Source organism: Leptinotarsa decemlineata, unplaced genomic scaffold, assembly GCF_025532065.1.
Source record: "Leptinotarsa decemlineata unplaced genomic scaffold, Ldec_3_MD MMD2_tig00001621_RagTag_RagTag, whole genome shotgun sequence".
Lineage (NCBI taxonomy): Eukaryota > Metazoa > Arthropoda > Insecta > Coleoptera > Chrysomelidae > Leptinotarsa > Leptinotarsa decemlineata.
Window position 1 is genome coordinate 4,216,739 of NW_027412566.1, and position 23,193 is coordinate 4,239,931.

At 34.8% G+C, this 23,193-nt stretch overlaps 1 protein-coding gene across 4 annotated transcripts in view; it reads right to left on the reverse strand.

Moving 5' to 3' along the window:
- The window catches only part of dac (dachshund family transcription factor), a 374,594-nt gene that overhangs the window by 176,480 nt on the left and 174,921 nt on the right, over positions 1 to 23,193 (reverse strand). For 3 of the 4 annotated variants that reach the window (XM_074176210.1, XM_074176206.1, XM_074176207.1), the window contains 3 exons: positions 22,767 to 22,814; positions 19,172 to 19,375; positions 12,035 to 12,259 (listed from right to left, as the gene is read on the reverse strand). In XM_074176210.1, the coding sequence (XP_074032311.1) occupies positions 12,035 to 12,259; positions 19,172 to 19,375; positions 22,767 to 22,814 (477 nt within the window). The remainder of the gene's footprint in view (positions 1 to 12,034; positions 12,260 to 19,171; positions 19,376 to 22,766; positions 22,815 to 23,193) is intronic. The other variant, XM_074176209.1, reaches the window with a different exon arrangement.

Below are 23,193 nucleotides of genomic sequence, written 5' to 3' on the forward strand. Positions count from 1 at the left end.
ATGCGAGATAAATTTAAGTGGCATTTCTTGCAGTTTATTGTTATTGTAGTGCTACGGAAAAATGCCTCGAATTTTTGCGGTGTAATCGTGTCCCGAAGACCATTTAATGGTTGTGTCGTGTGTGGTGGTCGCCACATTGGAAAATAACTACTCGCCAGAGAGAAGCTGATGGCGATGATACTATCATTTAATCTCTTTATCGGTACTATCGAGTATGTCGAACTGCGTTAACGCAAATTATTAGTACTCGAATGGAAATTCTTTCTGTATTCTGTTGCTGAAGAGTGACTTCATTTGCATTCAGAATTATTCATTAGTTCTGTAATCATTGAATTGAGTGGCGCCGATGAGAATCATATTGCAAATTAATCGTGTCACGGTGGGTGAGGTTATTAATTGCTTGTTGCGAGATTCAACAATGGGGTTAACACAAACAATATCGGTACTTCATCATCTCTGTTGAGAGATCCAATTAAAAGAAATAACGAATATTTCAAAGGATTGAATCAACTGAACGAGTTCTGAGTGAACGAATGATTCTAATTTGATAAAAGTTCTGATCCCTCAGATGATATTGAAACATCAGATCGAAATTGTCACTAACCAGCCTTGATTATTTCATCACATCGGAACATGTGAAACTGAATATGCTCCACGTCCCTTTTCCATCGATGATAACCTGAATGCTGTCAAATATCTACATTTTCAAACGTCCTTGTAGGACGAAACTGTAGTAATGTCAGTTAGAAATAAAAGTTTCAATCTTTCTCTTGTGTCGAGGTGTTAAAATAACGGTTTTATCTTGGGATAAAACTCCAGTAATATTCATTACTATACATCATTTATTACAGTACATCACAAGTACAAATACAAGTCGTATTTGTACTTGTACGTTTAAGTGACCTCTCAGATCACCAGATTTATCACCAGATGATTTCTTTTCATGGGATTTTCTGAAAAAAATCGGTTTGAATTTTAGAGAGCTACAGATTTTGATGAATGAAGTGAGACAATTATCAAACGTTATGCCAGTATTACTCAGAGATATGAGAGTATCCCTAAATTGCAGATTTAGCTATTGCTCAGCGCAACAAGGTGGTTCATTACATCAGGTTTGTAGTATTTTTGAATGGAACAATAAATAGATTTATTGTACCTCAATACAAGTGACCAACAGAATACTACTTCAAAATCTATATATGTGGACATATATGAAGTATTTTATTTTCAGTCGTTATGGACTGACTGTTCAAACTCGTCGACTGATATCGCTGATCTGTATATATTGTGTCTGCGTGCGTTGAAACAAGCTCACTATATCTTCCCAGCAACATCACTATCCAAATTGTTTTAGAAACCAACTATTTCTAATACTATTAATATAATCATCAAACAACTTTATATCAAATAACATCTTTTTGTCTTGAACCTAAACATGTTCAATAATCTAGATGATGAAGAATCGTTTAAAACAAACATTTCCAAAATGACATTGATAGAATAATTCAAACATTTCAATGGCAATGACTGCTACTATTCGACAATCACATTTTTTCTTTAAATTCTTCACACAACCTAACCTGAGTTTATAATTCCATGTATAAATATATGTATGAGTGTTTATGAATGTGAGCAGGTGTATTCTGTACATTCATTTGCATTATCAATGATATCACTCAAAAATACTTTTATCTGGACTCTTTGTATCCCGAAATATTTTTCTTGTCACCATACATATAGAAACATTGCAATTCTAATTGTGGCTCCAAAGTTATTGTTATTCATATACTTTCTTTCTCACTAAACCTAGAAAAGAAGAGGTGGACGACCACTTGTCGGGCGATTTTTTTTTTCACATAAAAAGGCTATGAATCCAAATTTACTGTTACTCCATATTGAGTAAGATATTCTAGTAGGTTGATTACATAATTCGAAACTGAGTATACCAACGAAAAGTATATTGTTCAGACTAAAATAACTATTACAACGTGTTTTAAGAAAACTTTTTCGAAATAGCCATAAAATTGAGAATATAGCTTGGTATTATTGTGTTCTGGATAGTTTTTGTTCAAAAATCTGACAATGGGAATCTGTGGAATTACACTAAAAAAAATTCTCTCCAAAAAGCCACACAAATCAATTTTTTCAAACATTAGCAGAGAGCTAAGAAAGCGTAAGATTACGTTTTGATATAATTGTTAGTTGGCGTGTAGGAATGAATTTGAATCATCTCATGATGACACCAATTCAGTTGTTCAAAGACAATTCGAGATGAATGTTTCGGAAAAATTGTTTATATTGTATTCATTCTAGACAAAAATTGAATATTTACCAGTTAGGCGTGCAGCCAGCAAAATATTTTCGCTGGCTGCAGAATGACTTCTCTCTCTATAATGTATATCTGTTTTTATTTAATTTCAGTCATTTCTCTGAAGTTCTTCAACATTTCTTCAACACGAACAATTTAGCATTTTCAAAGTACAGAGACGTTGTGTATTTTCAGCGTATCATTCAGTTTATCTTCTTTAGTCAACTTGAAGCAGCTTCATGTTTGCCTACTCTATTCCTTTGCTCCCTTTTCCGAATATATTTTCCAGGATATCATTCAAAAAAGTTTTGTCTTCGGATTGCGCTCATTAATAATTGTAGAGTACAAGTTTGCTTCCCTTCGTCAGATTCAAGTAATTATAAGTAAAACAGACAAATATGCATAATCCAGTCGAAGGCTAACCTTTAAACAACACAATGTACCTTCGGAACCCTCTGCAGTCATTAAAAGTTTACAACCAATGTTGCTATTAGCGTTGTTCTTTATGCTGGTATCCGTCCGTGCATTCGGCATTAACATTGCTCATTTAATGCTCCGCCGTATTTAAAAATACGATGACAGTCCCCCATATTATTGGCGAATCCATAAATTTACGATATTAATACTTAAAATTGTAATTTATTGCCACTTTTAAAATTCCCTTTATGCATTGGCGCTTTATACGTTTTTAAATATGTCGACGAATAAACTCAATCATTATAAAATGTTTATTGAACAAAAGTCATTTCGATTACCGATTTACCAACCAATGATACAGTCGTTTTCTCGGAAAATATCCAAATTCGTAGACGTGAACTCTGTATGTCACTGATTTGAAATTCAAGTTACTACGAGTTGAAGAGAGGTGTTCTGCAAGGCACAGTATCAGAACCGCTCTCTTTCAATATAACTCAAGTGCAGCAAAAGAAGTATATGAAAAGCGATCAGCTGATGTAATAAGAATCCTAGCACTAGAAAATCTCGTGAATCACAAACAAATTATATCTGCATCAAGAATCTCAAATAACCGAATCTACATTCACCTCTCTAATGCAGAACTGGTAAACACGTTTATGAATGAACACGGTACAATCACTATAGACCATGAAATCTTACGAGCAAGAGGACTAATTACCCTGTCTGAGGAATTAATGCAATTTTGGAAGTTCTGAGCAGAAATTGGCATTCTACATAGGTTTCAAAGTCACACAGTTTCTAGCCTCAACGTTTCAAATAGAATACATGTTTTAATGATAATAGCCAAAGTGGTTTTTCGAATAAGAATACGAACACTGATCAAAAATATGTTTACACGTCATTTCTGCTGAGCAAAATGCTTGTGGCAAAACGTTCGCGACTCTTTCGCGCTGCTTGTTGTTTTAGTTTGCACCCGGCTTCACAGCTACACATGCAACGTGAACAGCTATTTTGTTAACTAATGTTCTGAACTCTTCATTTTCGTTCTTAGTTGTATTAGCGTTTACGTTGAATTATCCTCATGGAACTGTCTTCGCAGAGCCCCAAAGAGACGCCCTTGATGGACAGCATAATAGCCCTTCAGCCAGTTGTGAAGGATATGAATTAGTGCGAACGGTATTAGACCTTCGATCAAGTTTATAGTCGATCATCTGCCATATCGATTCGTAATTATCATTGCTGCGGGCTGATAGATACGATCTCAGTTCGTCTGTTTGAACCAATATTCTCCGGCGAGTCTGAATAAATTACGAAGAATCAAAAATGTTCGGAGGTCCGTTTAGTGGGAGCGGTTGGGAATATTCATGAGAAAATGGATTTTTTACCCAGCCGATACGAAGACGAATGCGTAGCGAATGGGGTTCCAGAGATTGAAGATTGATCAGAATGTTTAAGACAATAATAATGTTTTCAGTAGTAAACTCAGACAATAAAAGATTAATGAAAAACATCTGGCGTAGATTACATTCAGAAGAAGCACTTTTCTCAAACACCACAACTGCAATACTCTTCTCGGAATGAATTTCACCAACCAAAGCGTCTACAGGGAATGAAGAAAACTGATTCCTCACTTTGAAGCTGATCTCTATTCAAATATAAGGTATCACCATCAATATTGAGATGAAAAATTCAAGAATATAATTTGGGAATACTAATTCCCAAAGTTGGGAATTAGTTTTCTCCAACTCCCGAAAAGGCCAACTTTATTGGTGAAAAACGCATCGAGAAGCGCATTTATTGTACTTGTGGTGCTTGTTTTGCAGTTTATTTTGATGATCAAAAATGTTATGAAACACTGTCCAATGAAGCACTTTATGAAAACGTTAACACGAGAATAGAATATATGTTGTTACAACAAGCGAGTCTCTAACATCATTTTCGAAGTAGGAGTTGGATGTTTAATAACATCTCAACCTTTATAAAATTCATCCCACACCATCAGCGTTGCCAATACAACACACGACTAACTCTTGATTTGGAATATTAGTTATCAGATGTTTAAGCTTATTTTTCAACCTACAACTTTTTCCACTTCACTACTCGCCTTTCTTCTTAAAAAGTCAAGCAGACAACCAAGTCACATTTTTACTGCAGACGTTCAGAGTCCTTTTCAAACCAACAGTTTTGATAGTGAATTCATTCTCTCTCTCTCTCTCTCTCTCTCTCTTTCTCTCTCTCTCTAGGAGATTTCCATGTCACTAAATTGTTACAACGCTTGAAGTGTGTATTTATATGCCTCAAAAAAAACTTATTCGCTCTCTTTCATATTAGTGGATTTCCTTCTTTGGAACCTGAATTTTACGAACTTCAAAAAGGAATACTGGTTTTTCTATTTTTCTACCCATAGAGATGGCGCCCAAAAAGTTTGTACTTTTCGAAGTGTGTTATTTTGAACATAAATTTGCGAATTTTCAAAATATCAATTTTCCACCAATATATATCAATAGCTTCCACGCTTTTGAATAAAATATCCTACTCAATAGTTGGAAGACATTAATGCTAAATTTCAGGCCTATAGGAGCCATTTTGGTGAACTGAAAGACATTTGGAATTTCCGCCGTTTTGAGTCCATATAATGAACGTTTTGAAAAATTCTACAAACCCTGAAAGTTTGATGACGCACACTATAAAGGAGCCGAAACCCATGATGCTCCCCAGGTGGCTCGGGAAGTTATTACCATTGCCTACCCAGGACAGGAGGCTAATGACCAATGTAGTCTATGCCGATGACACGCAAAAAAAAGTAAAATCCGAAGTATTTTCTATGTGAAAGCTAGTTTCTGGGTTTTTTGGCCGTGGTGTGCAAGTTTTTATGCCTAACATTTCATCTACTACTGCGGTAGGCATTGTCAAAGGCGATATGGCAACGGTCGCAATGCCCGAGATGGTGCTCGAGTTGCTGGTATTTGACTCCGGTTTTATATTATTATCGGTGAGAGTAGACTGATTTCTCTTGGTCTCTCTTGAGAAAGAGAACTGATGATACATATATTATTCATTCATGAAATTCATCTATACCAAAAAAATAGGAAATTAGCTAAACGATAAACAGAATAATAATAATAATAATTAATTTCAAATATTTTCAACCATGGAAAATAACTAATATTTGTGGAAAATTTTTCAAATAGTCATTTCTTATCAACAGATTGAATATAATTTTCAAAAAATTAAGTTTATCAATTGATTATGAGAAATTTGGTATTTCACTAATTCGCCTTATTTCAACAAGTTTTTGAACCAATGGAAGCTGAATTTTGTTATGTAAATGAGAGAGTGAAGAGTTCAGCATGCATTTAATTTCTATATATCTGATGAATTGAATATTTCTATCTCAGATCAGTGTTTTTTGAACAGTTGCTTGGTTCCAGTTACCTACTACATTCTGTATATAAAAAATGAATGATATACTTCTTGTCGTATATCATTTGACATCCCACTGTCTTTGAACTAAATAAAAATGAAACAGTTTCGGAAAATTCACTTGGGTGTATATCTCAGAAATTTGAAACTTCAATCAAAATTTCAGTAAAAAATAATTTTCAACCTCTTGTTTTCCATAAGTGATAAATAATTCAGACCCTAAATGTGATTATTATGTTATTGTCCTGGAATGAATAATCATGAGGTAACTTCAGTTCTAATTTTCATAACGTAGTTACTATCATTTTTTATGGAAACTCATTATAAGGGGTCTGTTGAAAAAATAAGGTGAATGCCAGCATTTTTTCAATTCTATAAGCTGTTCTGATATGCATTTTTGGTAGGTCCTTGAACTCTCCAAGCGACTCGGTTTTTATCTTCTCAATCGTCGTAAAAAACCGTCCTTCTATTAGTCTTCTCAATCTTGGGAACAAAAAAATATTGCAGAAGCATGATTACAATGTTGTTTTCGGCCAGAAAATTACGAACAAGCAATGACAAGTGAGCAGGTCCCTTATCGAGATGCAAAAGCCACAATGCCAGACGTTTTCTTCGTATTGCTTCTCACAAGCGGCGCATTACTTCAAGATAATACTCCTTTAGACGATTCGATCATGTTGAAAAAGCTCTTGATGCATTGCGCCACGGTGATCGAAGAAAACAGTGCGCATAACCTTGACAGTTGATCGAACTTGGCATGCTTTCATGTTCTTGGCTTTCCTGGGATCTTCCATTGACACGTTTGGACTTTGGTTTCGATATCATAACCATATACCAATGATTTGTTACCAGTTCCAGTCGTGCAACAGTTTTTTAGTCATAATTCAGAAATTTTGGAACGAACTTTGTTGCCACACGCTTCATAAACAAAATTTTTGAAGTGTACCAACATACAAAAAAAAATCGCTAATCGAATATTCTTAGCCCGCGAAATTTAAACATTCACCTTATTTTCAAACAGGTTTCCTATGCTCGTTAATATTTCTACCAATGAACTATCTCTTGACTATAGTTAAAATGGCAATTTCATCTAATGTGCATTCAATAATTTCAAAATATCACTCTACATTTGTGTTCAAAGTTTTCGTATAAGGCTTTACCAGCTTTTTAACCTTCTAGGACCAAATCCTGTTATTTCATAAACAACATCGAGCAACTGAAGCGGATGCTTTCACTTTTGGAATTTAGTATCTGTTAGTTGGTTGAGATTTATAAATATCGTTTAACGGAATAAAAATGAAAAAAAGTGCCACCTACCTATTTATTCTTTTTCCTCGAGAGAAATACCCGACAGCCAATTAAGAGAAACTGAAAAGAGAAGGACTTTCGAAATTTGTGAAATGAAAGACATAATTTTTAAATAATTTCGTTTATTTTCAATTTGGAATTGTTAACATGTACATCACACATAGTCTTACCTAGTTCTAGTTGCCAGCCATTTTCCATAATATGGATTTGTTGGACTGAATTTTTGGTGCGTAGAAAATTTTGATATATATTCGTGGTCTGAAATCGAGCGTAGTTTTTCGAAAAACATTTCAACTTCCTTGAATTTCATTACGGTTTTGATGACGGTGTAGGAAAAGTGAAGTGAAATAATTTTGAAAATTCTGAACTCGATCCTAGGAAGTTATAAAACGTTACACCTATATCAAAATTTTCAAGAGTCGTTTTCATATAAATACTCAAGTTAAATTAACTATTATTATTATAAATAAATGTCTACTTCTAGCAACACTTGAAATCATGGCACAGTACTATATTCCTAAATTCATCCATCTGACAGAATACTAAAATTTCCATCACTGAAAACTCCGGGTCAGTTCCTTTAAAATGGTGTGCCCTTTTTTTCAAAGTACTACTGTCTCTAACTTAAGATTTCCTACCAGACGAATAAACGTTTTTTTGTATGTACATCTAAAAAAGCTAAATTACTATCGATTCGATATGTGCACAAAACCGGTAGCTACTTGATTCGAAAACTTTATATACAAATCCTTCAAGCATTTGAGGAAGTACCAGGTCGATAAAATACCAAAATATTAGTAGAGTAAAATCTTTGAATTTTATAGATTAACTCGATATTTCCGTAAAAACCACATAAGCATTTACTTTACCTTCTTATTTACTACTGAGTTTATTCAATACCTGATGATTATCCACGTCCATACAAAGATGACGATTTTATTCGTGCACAAATCTTGTTGAGACACAGCTTATATTTTTAAATTATCAGAAAAGTGAAATCTAACTTTGGAAATATTTTGAATTTTGAATTCTGCTTTGCAAGCGATTACTAACAATAGGCTTCTGAATGGTATGCCAACATCATAAGATTTTCCTGTGAAAATATTCTTGTGTATCTATCATATTACAGAAAGGGGTTCGATTTGAAATGTTTTGTTAAAAAATTTCCTTGGAAACTTATTATGAATACTTTTGAGAAATATTTATATTCTTGGGAGAGGAAGGTTTGGGCTTTTTCCATTTTCGACTTCATACATAAAAAACGTGGAAATCTTCCAAAGAAAAAAAGGGTAAATTTTCGTTTTTTTTGGACACCCGGCGATTTTGAAAAAATGTCTGACTGTACTTACGTATTTTGATGCGTAGATTACGAATCCGAAAGAAAAAAGCGGCGCTCTCCCTTATTTAAAAAGTTACGGCCCTTCAAAGTTCAGAAAAGGCAACTTTTCAGCCATCTTTTTCACTAAATAAACTATTTAAAAACACAAGCATTTATTCACTAGGTCACCTTTACACCTTATTTCTCCTTCTTCAACACTTTTCACTTCAATAATCAACATTTTTCTTATAGAAATGTTAAAAAATGTACGGAGCTGCTTTTTGGTTACATATCACTGTATTTTACGTTTTTAAGGTTAATGATATGGTTGGTACGACTGATGCAGTCAATATTCCTAAAGTAATTGTGTTTTTTGTCTTCATTCTTCAGCTCGTGAATTGGTTTTTGGCACTTTTCCTAAAATTACAACAAATGTACTGAGTTTTTTTTCTTCGGTATTTTCATAATCCGCTTTCTATTGCATCTATACCATAAAGTGTCATAATTTAATTTGCACTCTTCATTGCAATTAGTACAACGTATTTGTTGCTGCACTCCTACTTGAACCAAATATAGAATTAAATTATTTCTTACTTTCCCTAAATTATGAATTTCGTTCAAATATCATTTTGTATTTTTCTCTCACGTCAAACTAAAAATTCAAATCTATGAATTTAAAATAGTAGGTGACGACAAATACCAACCGCTTCTTTCTGAAATGTCACTAGTATCTAACCTACAAATATAAGAGTGTCACCAGGAGAAGCATTCGTTTTTAAATTGAGTTTTTTATAAGAAAAATGTTGGTTATTGAAGTGAAAAGTGTCAAAAAAGGAGGAATAAGGTATAAAGGTGACCTAGTGAATAAATGCTTGTGTTTTTAAATAGTTCATTTAGTAAAAAAGAAGGCTGAAGAATTGCCCTTTTCTGAACTTTGAAGGGCCGTAAATTTGTAAATAAGGGAGAGCGCCGCTTTTTTCTTTCGGATTCGTAATCTACGCATCAAAATACGTAAGTACAGTCAAAAATTTTTTCAAAATCGCCGGGTGTCCACAAAACGAAAATTTACCAAATTTATTTGTAAGTCTCCCAAATTTTTGTATAAAGATGAAGAAGTAAAAAGTCAAAACATAATTTTTACTAAATATCAATCTCTCCTTAAAATATACCCTTTTAAATTAATATTCCACTATTTCAAAGTTGACAAGATATTTTTATCAAATGATCAGAAACTCTGGAAATATTAGGAAATAGAATAAAAGATGATGAACACTATGTAGCTGAAGCTATACACTTCGAGAAATTATAATCTCACTCAATTTTCCGAGTAATTTCATTTTGAAATTTCGAAAATTCAGTGCATAAATCATGATGTGACGAAAAGGAATGCAAAATATGACGACACTTTTTCATATAAACTGGAAAATTGGTTTAAATGTTAGTGTGAATGTTTGGTTCTGATCTCATTTCAAATATTTTACAATCATTAGGCGTTAAAAACTCAGTAGAACGAATACAGAATTTGAAAATTTCAGATGATTGGACATCTTCTACTGACTTAATAATGGAGTTTGACTGGAAGAACAACTCAGTAGCACTTGTGCTAACTTCGCCTTTTGTTATGTCAGCAACTAGCTCTGTAATTTATTTAAATATTTGTATGTAGCTACAGCTATTATTATTATTATATTGCGATATAAAACAACAGTTGAACTTTTCACCTTTTTGCTGTAGATTTTGAAAGGAAAAATGGTGAATTAATCGAAAATTATCCTCACATAGAATTAATAATCTGACTGAGGCAAATATTTATAAAATTGTGCTTACTTGAAACAGTTTTTTTAATAAACCAGGAGAGAGCTGTAATTTTCTATAACCCCGAAAGCAGACTTCCAAATAACTACTAGTTGAATATTCAAGAAATCTGGGTCTGATTAGCAAATGATTACAGTTTCAACTACTTTTCCTATTTAAAATTATGTTTGTTGAGAAATTTTATTTCAGAAGTTTCGAATGTCTCTTTATCTTTTACACTTCTGAATACAGAGCGTTCATAAAGTAACCCTAAAAATTATTTTCAACAATGAATAATATCAAAATGCACAAAACACGCCATTTAAAAATTTAAAGTACAGTTTTCAAGCATAGTCTCATATGTTATTCCTCAATATTCTTGAATTGACAAAACGAGGATGCGTATTTTTCTCTTTTGCTCATAGAAAATATATAGTGCTTCAAAATCACTAAGTAAAAAAAAAACACGAAACCTTCAAAATCAAGTATTCAAATAGAGAGCCCCTTTCTTATTGACAATGGAGGCATTACTGATATTATTTTATCACAAATATTTTTTATCATACTATTTTCTCTGTTGCACGTTAGATTTTGCATAACCTCTAAAGAATAGTCACACTGGTTCATATCGGGAAAACGGGCAGAGCGCTTAATTTCAACACCTATCCACAATCCACCCATTAGAAAAAAAAATATTTAGATAGATTTTTACTTTCGAAACAGAATATGTAGGAATAGTATTTTCAACCCAAGAATTGAGAAATTCAGCAAGAAAACTGGTTACTACGCTAGCACACAATAATCCGAAAATGAGAAATACTATACGTATCCTACTTCAATTTAAAATTGTTGAAGGAAGTGGTGTCTCTCCAAGGACTCTAAACGTGGAGACGTGGAGTATAAAATTATGTCGTGTTGACATTGACATTTGACCAGTTTCATGAATTTTCAGATGTTTTTATTAATTTCATGTATATTTAGCTAATAACGAATCTATGCGTCACTTTATAGATTGGATAATTGTGGATTATTTGACCTGATCTCTTATTAAAAGTTCTCAGTAAATTTTCAACTTGAAAAACTCATGAATTACAAAAAGAATTAACGTAGTTCTTCCTCAAATGCAGACTTCTTGTAGGATTGAAGTGGGGTTAGATCAAAATCGAAATTGGCGAAAGAATTTCCGTCTAATCCTCCCACGTATTTTTGCTAGAGAACATACAAAATCTATCAACTGTCTCTATCCGGTCGATCAAGCTACTGAAGAATATACACACAAGGCTTCCTATTAAACATTTTTATACAATAATCTACTATAACGATCGTCGATATTTCTAGCAAATTTCAATAAATATGTACAGTCTTGAATGACAAAAATTAGGAAAAATCTCAACATTTCTGCGTCGCCGCCAAGTACATGTAATATTGCGCTAGCGAAAGGAGATACACCATGTTGCTATTTGTACCTTTTTCGTAGTTGATTTGTCTTTCTTGCTGCCTGGCGTTGTCGGCTGCGACTTTCAGAAGACCCTGTATGTTTCTCAGCAGGGTTTCCGTGGAAGAGATGCTCGGGTCTTGGCTGGGGCCGTTCGCGGACGCCACTGCGCTTGCTAGGGTGGAGTAGTTTAGGGCAGCTTGCTGCGAATCGCTTCCTGGGGCAGCCGGCAGAGGGAGGTCGCCGTCGTCCATATCTGAAAAAAAATAAAATATTAATTTTCACGATGGAATTGGCCGATACTTCATGGAAATTCAAAACGTATTCAAGTAACAAAACCGCATGTGTTTTGCCATATCATATGTTTGTAAATATGTTTGCTTCAAATGACAACACATAAAAAATCCAATGGGTTTAAATCGGGTGATCATGGTGGCCAGTAGTGATCCCAATCGCGTATATCTGATTTCGCGCTGCTTTAATGTAACATTATCGTGTACTGGTGAGCCTTCCAAGGGAGAGTCATAACTATCAGTCATATTATCCAAAACCTCACTTATATTATGAGCCAGAAAACTTTGGTGATACATAACTGTTGAAGTTTCTGTGAATTAATACGGTCCAACTATGTGATCATCAAGTACACCGCACCAAACATTAGTTTTGCAAAAGTATTGATCTCAAAATTCGATTACGCAGACATAATCTCCTCAGAACTACCATAAAAATATTTGAAAACTCACTATTCAGTTTGAACAAAAGGTTGCTTCATATGTCCACGAAATATTACACGGAAATTGAATTATTTTTCTCTCCTCCTGGAAATCAAAAATAAAACCCCAATCGTATATATAAATCATGTCTTTCAGAATATTTATAAATTTGGGTTTGTAAGTCAGAAATTAATTTTTCAAGCAAAACTTCTTAACGCACGCTTGGCTTAGGTATTAAGTTGGTGAATGCGTGATGAGAGCGTTACAAAAAGTGTGATCGGGTGAAGCGAACGAGCTTGAGAGGGAGGTATAAGTTAATGAAGATAGAAGGAGATAGAATTACGTTTCGCATATTACTGTAGGGGTAAGAGAGAGAGAGAGAGAGAGATGCCAGCACGAGAACGTTGTCATCAATTTCAGCAGGACAGTTCAATGTTAATTTGGAGTCCGAAGATGGAAAACTCTTGATAAACTTTCTACAAGATAAATTACAAATGACTGATAACCAAAAAAAGCACATGACATGGAAAAACAATCGATGCAGTTGTCTCTAGATATCTTTTTAATTTTTATTCGAGAATATACGTATATTATTTTTCATATCATGAGCCCATTGTTTCGGTCTTACAATAAACCACAGTAATGTACAGTACTGATGTATGCGATAATGGAAATAGTGGAAATAATAAACAAAAATTAAAAATTTATTCAAAAATGATAGTTTATCAATGAAAACCCATAATGAATTTAAATATTTGAAGAAAATTAATATATGTAGACCTATATACATGTGTATAAACATAGATGGAGATAAAGAAGATTTACTTCAGTCGTGCGTTCTGAAGCACAATCCCTTTTTTATCGAAACTTTTTTCATTATTTTCATCAATCAAACGGGTCTTTTGTGATATTTTACAGTCTTCTTTCAAATATCCCGTCACATGGTTTAAAAATTGTATCGAATTTGTTGGATAATGTGCAAATATAATGAAGTTATGATTATATGACACTATCACATTTAATTTTCCACACTTTTGCATTGAAAAGAATGCCGTTTGGTGGTTTTACAAGCTGGTAGCTCTTCAATTTTTTTGAAAAATATTTCATGGGTCAGACTTCATGTAATCTATGGACAGCCTACAGTTTCTTGTAGATTCATCATATTCGTTATTCTCTTTATCAAAACCTTCTCAAAAGAAACTACCTCTTTGTATATTGTTTTTCATTTTGTTTGAACCAGTAATGAAAAAAAACATTTTCAGACGTAATGAGCATTTGACAAAGCACTTAAAACTTAAAAGACAAATCAATTTGGTTATTTTTTTCCTGGTCTCTTTGTATTCGTATTCTCTTTAAACTCTAAATAACTCAATCACTTGAAACATGGTATGATATTCACCGCACTCGTTGAGCAGTGTATACCAACCAGTCTAATTTTTCCCAGATTCTCATCGTATTCTCGTCTCGGTGAACCATACGTTCAATCAATTTGAATTCTTTCTTCCAGAATTTCAACTCGCTCGTCCACAATAAACAATACAGCCCCATATCGCCTCAATCATCGAATTTTTCCGATGTATTGTCTGGCCTTAGTCTGGCCGGATTTTGCCCCCAGCGACTGTAGCGTGTCTGCGAAAAAGGTAACTCTCTCTTGTTGGTAAGAAACGCGATAGTAGAAACCGGTCCTCGGACGCGAGTATTTGATTACCTAAATGAGGAATCGAGTTACCGATGTTTTACCGGAGCATGGTTTAGATTGCCTGTGTGGTTTATCGGTCGATCCGGACAAGATTTTTCTGGGGGCAGATTGAAAAATTTTCGTTGTGGCACACAATCATAATGAGAAATGATGGAAACATTCTATTCAATGAAAATGATCATCAGAGAAACAACATAATATTCACTAAAGTAATGAACAGTACTTCATACAAGAATGTTCAAATACAACAGAATCATACACCCATTTAATAATAACATCATAATATCTCCAAATCATTTTACAGATTCGATTCAATTCCATGAGGAAAAAATTAAATGATTCAAATGATGCATTGTTTTTCCAAGTCATTCTTCTATGTCTTAAAAGAAAGCACAATATTCACAGGGAAGGTATATGCTATTTGGAGAGCATCAAAGTGCATGGAGGGAAAGAATAGTCCAAAATACCTAATTGTTACAGATTCGCTGAGCACTCACAAAATAATGACACAAGAGTATACCAATCATCTCTTCTCACTTCTCATGAAACAGTATCTCTACATACAACACCAAAAACATATTTTCACCCAGTTTATGTGGGTCCCTTCATACATAAAAATATTCTCGACATTGGAAGCTCTTGGTTCCTATGGACCAATGTCTAAATTGGTAGCACATTGCCAAAGACGATTCTCCTCAGTAAGAAGACTTATCAAATTGTCTCTGGTCAGTGTCACTTGTCGTTCAAGCGGACTTGAAATATCTTCACAAGCAAAAGGTCATCAATAGTTGGCAATTCCAGTGGAATAGCTCGTCATCAAAACTTCACGAGATAAAGCAGTCAATATCGCCTTGGAAAGACATACCTAACAAAAGAAAAGTATTCAGCTTGTCTTACATATTGTCAACCTAAATGACACAGATATAGTTTCTTACTGTTCAGCTTGTCTGAACGCATATCTATTTCTAGAAAATATTCGAGCTGTTCCTCCAAAAGTTTTTCGACGTTTCGTTAAGATTCCATGGACTGCTGAAATTTTTCTCATCTCTTCTTCAATTTTTTTAGCTCTATTTCTAGGTTATTGCTGTTTTCCAATGCTATATAGGGTTTCCTTTTGTTTCTTTCCATGCTCTTGACAAAAGCAAAATATTTACCATAATCAAGTATCCTTTTTCTTTTTCGAAAACAGTTTAAAATGTCGTTTCTCAAAAAAACGCAATCAACAATAATGCCAAATTTTTGGTGGTCCTGCAACACAAAATACCTCCTCGACCACAATCCGCTGACAACCGTTTATTATTCAACGCAAACATCTGAGAAATATAATATAAATCAACTCTTATTCCGTCTGCGTGCATCATTGCTGCGTTAACGACGGCCAGAAACAAGAATTATGCGAGGTTAATTTGTTTATTTGAGTCATGAGAAAAATAAAGAAAGGAATCTTAATGTGGCTCAAACGCTACGAAAGAGATAGATGGCTCGCTGACATGCTCATTTGATGACTTACTTTGATTTCGAGAATGTTGACCTAGCGTCATCACGAATATGATCTCCCGGGTAGCTTTAATGGCCGAAGTACTCCGTATGATTCGTCGAAAAATCAATAATTCTCGTTGGAACCGCGGAAAGACTCATCGAGACTAATCACGAATGAGGTGAAGAAGTTCATGTGTGTTCTCATTAGTTGTGCGACTACATTTTATCGATGGAAAGAGAAGGGAAATGAAAGTCCAATTTCTGAGTGCCCAGGGGTTGGCTGTTAAGCTGAACTGAAAACAGCTGTTTGAAAAAAAATCAGGAACAAATTATGTCAATGTTATTCTAAAAGATGTATTAGAAATTCTTCAAAACCCAAAAGAATCTGCGGTACTACCTTCTGATTATGGAGATTATAAAGAAGTGATTATTATTATCTTCTTCATCAACACTAAAATTCGTATTCCGTAAAAATATTTCAACATAGATCAAACTGTTATGGTTTTCTCAACTACATTGCCTTGCGAATTTTTAGGATCAACAAATTAGGAATGTATCCTGAAGAAGCATCATTAAATGTATTGCAAACATCTTTTCCACACCAGAACAAGGTAATGTCTTTCTGAGTGTGATTAACCAAGTCAACATCATCAAGAGATGACTAGAATCCAATTTATTGTGGCATCATTAGTCAAAAATATCATAAGAAAAAATAATGCAGAAAATTTGTTTAAAACTATTATGAACCAAAAATAATTATGGATCACAATTCATAGTTGACAGTATAACTTCAAAAACACGTTTGTTGCTACAGGTCAAAAATTTCGGGTTCCAAAAATAGCCCCCTTGAATTACTACTCTTAGTCTGAACTTACTGAGGTACCAAATCCACTGCAATGCAAGCACATTCTTGCCAAAAGTATACTGATCTAACTACACTGATTTAACTCTGTGCGTGTTCAAGAATATAGTTAATAAAAGGTGTTCTAAGTTCTGACAGAGACCTCACTTATATTTTTCACCTAACCTGACCAAAGAAAGCATTCACAACAATTCATCATGACATACAATTCAGATATCCAGAACCTAGGCCATGACCCACTTTCGTGAACACGAAATGTAATTATGTTAAGTTAAAAAGTCTGCCGAGGAATGTGAACCTTAGAATCGAATAGTATTGTATTTTGTTCATTTCACACCAAAACAAATCCAAAAAAACATAATCTAGGGCACCTACAAAGTAGGTGGATTCTAAAGACTAGGAGTTGGCAGCAAACTGATTATAGGGAGCTATCATCAGTTTGCTATCATCATCATTCCAGGAGTTGCGGTTTCCAGCAAGGAGACCAGTTAAAGAATTCCTCCTCGCACTATCCCTGGCTTCGGCCAATAGCGTGGCGTACAGGGGTTTGCAACGCTTATGGCGGATCTGGTCTTTAGTCAGCTTCGTTGCACTTTCCATGTATGATATAAATGGGCGGCCTGGCGGTGTAGTTGCTTCAATAGCGGCCAGGCGTCTCATCACAGCTGACTCTTCCTCAGGGATCCGTATATGCAACTCCTGATGATACTTTTCGGGGTGAGCCCTTCGCTCATGTAATCTGACTCCCCCGAAAGTTTCGTAAAATTTTCCACAGTGCATGCAGTGCTGCCTGTCTCTAATTCCACAGGTTTGCTTGTGGCGCAGTAACGCTCGCTGTGACAACGCCGGAACCCGGCGTTGTCTTGCTCCCGGAGCTGCGGGGGAGCTTCCCTCCTGAGTTCGCCCTAACTGATGGATGTTGGTCAGGAGTAGTCTTTTCCGACGTGGAGGTTCTCAAAGTTGTCTCTCTTGAAGAAACCGGCGTTATTTGATTTATTCCAGCCGTTTTCTTCATATTTGAATGAATGACCTTTTGACGACCTGGTATTTTTTGCGCTGCTTAATAAACTCACCAGAGTTCCAGGGGATGCGATTGTGGTAAGGAGTACACCCCCAGTCAAACGTTAAGCAGCTAACAAGTAGAATTTCCTTGTAGAAAAATCCCGGAGATCCAGTTGTTACCTCCCGGCCTGCACCGGAGCATTCGCCAAAATATTCCTTATCGGAATACAAACAACAATATGTTTTTGAGGTTATTGTTGCAACGAATGGCTCCAAAACTGCACTAAAAGCTTGTTTTCAGTCTTACCTTCAATGCAGGTGAACGATGGCACTGTTATAACTACACTGGCACAGACCGAGATAATTAAAACGGGCTAGAAACTGCACAATTTGAAATCTCCGGGGACGATCTTCAAAACCAGGCCGCTTGAATTTCTTCACGTTGATATCATCATCAACTCAACGCCAATACATGAGTAAATGGAAAATAAAATTCCAACAGGTAAATATGAAAAGAAAAGCGGAATTAGCACTGATGCATATTGAAATGATGTATTTATTGCTGATTCTCATTGGTGGAGAAACCTTCGATACTCTATGCTCATTTGGTTCGACGATGAAACAGGCTTACTTGTTTTGGCCAACAGCAACGTCAAATACACTCTTGAATCTTATCTTATTAGTCAATGGGCTATGCTTGAAGACTGGCAATAAACAAATCTAAAGCAAATGGAACTTCAAACGTTCAAGCCAGTCTCTATATACCTACACAGTAGGTTTAATGGACTGACGCCTATCAGAAAACAACTACTCCCCTGGCTAATACCACGAAGGGCGTTGGATTATATCAGACAGGCGTCAGTGCAGGAATCTTCACAGAAAATGTCCTGCATATGCAATTGGCAATACAACTGAAAGAGTCGACCTTCAATTATGGAACGGGCACACTTGCAGACCGGTTTCGGGCTTATTAGCCACTCATCAGTGCAAGATAGTGACCATCATCGACCTAAAGTCAATGATATTCCACAATTGAAAATCGGAATTCTTTCAGAGTATTTCATTCCTCTTCCGAAGTTGGAGCGAACATCAAAAATGTCCATTAAACCTACTGTGTAGGTATATAGAGACTGGCTTGAACGTTTGAAGTTCCATTTGCTTTAGATTTGAATCTTATCGTCCACATCTTGTAACAGAGAAGATGAGCAGCAGCAAAAATATCCTTTCATGAATCTACACTTCATATCATCAAAATGAAGCTGAACGAACTATTTTTAGTGGTTAACAAATAGTTATGAAGTAGTGACAACAGACAATGCCTGCAACTTCTTGACTAATGCAATAACAAATCAATTGGTCATCATCTTTCAGTATGATACTAGAGGATGGAAAATGGATCGATCAATATCTCACCTTGGTCCTTCTCGTCCTCATCCTCCGGGTCGGATATGTTATCGTCTTCTTCGTCTTCGGCAGCCGACCTTGGCGATCTGGGAGAAGGAGGAACATCTGGTCCATCAGCCTCACTCTCAGAATGGTCAGCATCTCCAAGAGAACCCGCACTGCCGCCTCCGCTTTTTGATAAGTTGAGAACGGGACTGTGCTCTATGGGTGATACTGCAACAACAGAGAAATAGACGTGAATAAATTGATTATCGATCAATATTTTTTTTTTAGTTGCTTGGATATCAATAATGTGTTTTATATGATTACATAACTTGAAGTGAATGGAAATTGTTAATTTTTTCGAAAATTCTGGAAATAACAACAGAGAAGGCTAAAAAAGTTGAATGTTTCCATTTCAAATGGATCTGACAAATTCCTGTCAAAAACAAGTACTCTCCTGGCTGATACCACGAAGGGTATTGCATTATATCCGACAGGCATGCATCCCGTGAACCAAAACTCCAATAGAAATCAAAATGATTCTAATGGCTGTATCAAGAACAGTGACGATGGTCAATTTTTCTTACTAGCAACATATGTGAGTGAATGATATTCTTTTTCTAATGGAAAGCCCTATCAGTGGTGCGGTAAAAAAATTTCAGTTATGAGGGACTATAACAACTTGATTTCGAGTGAGAAATCAAGTTAGAGGAGACTAGAAGATGAACTTCAACGTCATTATTCCAATCAATCTTTTAAAAAATGGTTTATTTTTTTACATCTGCCACCCTTTTTTCCAATAAATTTATGTGTCAGTTGTTGATCTGCTATTTTCAGCACGTTCTCTTTAAAAGCTCCCCACATTAATGATGGAGAATTAAAAAACAATGAAGGTTTTTTCTCAGAGAACTAATCTTTCCCAAAAATATTATCTTTTCAGTTTTTTACGTTTTCATTCTTGTTTTTTGTTAGACACTATTTATTTCTCGAAAATAATCGAAATACGACTCAAAAATCCAACTCACATTGGAACAAGAAACCCACTGGACTCATAGAAAAAAATAATAATACCATTTATATTCCACGTTCACTTCAACAAATTGAATCTGCATCATGTGAACAGTTTTTCATTCAATGCAACCATTCCCAATATTGAACACGGGACAACATTTGCCGAAGAAATAAAAGTTGACCGGGCACCGGCCGTGATTTTAATTGATGGCAGTAAAAGTGGCTTTCAGCCGGACGATACACAATCCAATCTATTCGGTAATAAATTACTGTCGGGGGGTCACAATTAAATACGCATATGCAGAAATGGAAACGAATATCCCAGGATAAGTCTCGAAATAAATCGGAATGTACGGGTCTTTCCAGCGAACGCATCAATCTGAGCCAACCCTTCGGGATTTATTACAGACAAAAAACACACACACAACAGTTAGTTGGTTTTATACTACTCTAAACTCTGCGAGGCAACAAATGAAAACAAATTTCAGTGGCAGTTGAAGAGAAAGAATCGTGTTCGGGAGTTGTGTCACAACAGAAAATGTATGGGACAAACGTCCTAATCTGCACAAGGAAGTTTCAAAGTTCACACTTCTCAAAATTATATGGACAACTTCTGGGTGGATTCATTGTATTGTTATTCAAACAAAAGTATCCCCAGAGTGGTAAAGCAAAACCAAATATTTCAAAAAAAATAATAGCTTAACAGAATTCAAAAAAGTCAGCTGATATAGTGTTAAAGTTGTCAACGGTGGGGATAGTGGAGAGAAGTATATTAAATGTTATAAGGTGCAAGTTTTAAAGGAAAAAATAAAGGGAGTCACTTCAAAAGTCTTATTATTCTCTAGTCAAACCACGTATTTGCTACTTTTGATCTAGTTCCAGCTACAAAAATAAAATTTGATGAAAATGCAAAGTAGGTTTTAATTTTTCCAGATTGATGGAAGACCTTTGATGCTTGCATCACAGACAGTATTGTTTTGGAAATTATATGAATAACAGAAAGAAATATTTTCAATATATTTGAATTTATTGTCCCTGATCAAAACTGAAGGTTGTATGAAATTGGATACAGATGACGTAGCAATAGTCTATTCTGCAGAAAATATAAATGATATTGAATAATCAATGAATCATTATTTGATTTCTCCTAATCAATTTCATAATCTAGTTTTTCAAAACGTAAATCCAAACATTCAATAAATTATAAAGTATAAGAAGATCATAGAATTTGTCAATCTGCATATTGAATATAATTTGTCTTAAATGATATATTGATAGAATTATTAAAAAAATTGATTAAAATGATAATTACAGAGAAAATATATTATTTTCCTAATTCACTCAAAAATTTCAGTTTTCAGTTTTGAATCAGCGTTTTATATCAATTAGAAAATGAAACAATCGAATATTTGATCGAATTACCACCCACTAAGGAATATATGAATTCATAGATCCCAAATTGAACCCAATTCCGTATTAGATTATAATTCCATAGAGTCGATGACATTGAAAACATAATGTCCAAAAATACAATTCATCACACAAGAAAACAATAATTGAAATGATAACAAGTGAAACAGAGTAAGTAAATAATCTTTCACTCAATTTTTTAGCTTTTTATGTTTATACGCAGCATTTTCATACCAGAAAGTCTTGGTAAATTCGTTATGGATTTTCAAATTAATAACAATGAAAGTTGTTTTACAAATATTTGACATATTTGAAAGCAAAACTGTTGAAACTGAAAGATTCTCAAGCAAGAAAGTCTCATGTGGAAAATCAATATGTTTAGCTAAGCGATGACTATTCCGTTTGCATTTTGGGAATTGGGAAAGTAGGAATGGCCAATCTCTAGTCCACCCTTACTCCTCCACTTTTTGTCATTACCCAGTCCACCAATCAGAAGCTACCGCACGTATAGCGGGAAATTCAAACCACGCAAAACGATCGAAACGCATGCAAAACGGTCGAAACGTACGCAATATGGTCGAAACGCATGTAAAACGGTCGTATCGTACGCAAAACAACGTATTTCGAAATGTTATTGTTGAATACTCCGCTCCCCCATTTTCAAACGTTTACTACACAACACGTAAATTCCCGACACTTTTCGGTGTGATCTCCTTCTTCTCTTGATGATGCTAACTTGGTGTCTTCAGCCTCGATAAAACAACTGCTATAAATATCAACAATTCGCAATCATTTCCAATATCTTGCGTTGGTGTCGAGGTTAAGGACACCAAGTTAGTATCATCAGGAGAGGTAGGAGATCACACCCAGAAAAGTCGGAAAGTTATCTGTTGTGGAGTTGACGTTCGAAAATGGAGGAGCGAAGTATTCAACAATAACATTTTAAAATACGTTTGTTTTGCGCACTTTACGATCATTGTACGTGCATTTCGACCGTTTTCCATGCGTTTCGACTGTATTGCATGCGTTTCGACCGTTTTGCGTGCGTTTCGACTGTTTTGCGTGGTTTGAATTTCCCGCTGCACGCGCGGTAGATTCTGATTGGTCGACTGGGTAATGACGAAAAGTGGAGGAGTGGGGGTGGACTGTAGAGAGACCATCCCTACTTGGGAACAGTGTAACATTCATAAAAAATACTAACCTTCATTATACCAACTTGACGAATTATTGAAAGTCTTATATCGCCAATCTGTGAACCAATTCATGATTATTAGGATAATTTGTTGGAAAAATAATCAAATGCAGACAGTTTACACATTTACAAAAATAAATCTGGTAATATGATTCAACTATTAACAATATTTTTGTTTCAATTCACATATTTTTTCAATAAGCATGTACTCAAAATATTTGTAATTTAATTAAAAACGGGTATCAAACTATTTCTCATCAATAAAATAGAATATTTCATAATTACTAGGAAACAGTTATAAAAAATAAAAAATAGGTTTAGGTTTATCAGTATAAAAACTCATTTCAGCTCTGAAAAATTTTTAGGAATATTTGTCATCAAAAATATAGTCAAATTATGAATTTTTCTAGCAGATTGGATACTACGAAGGATATCA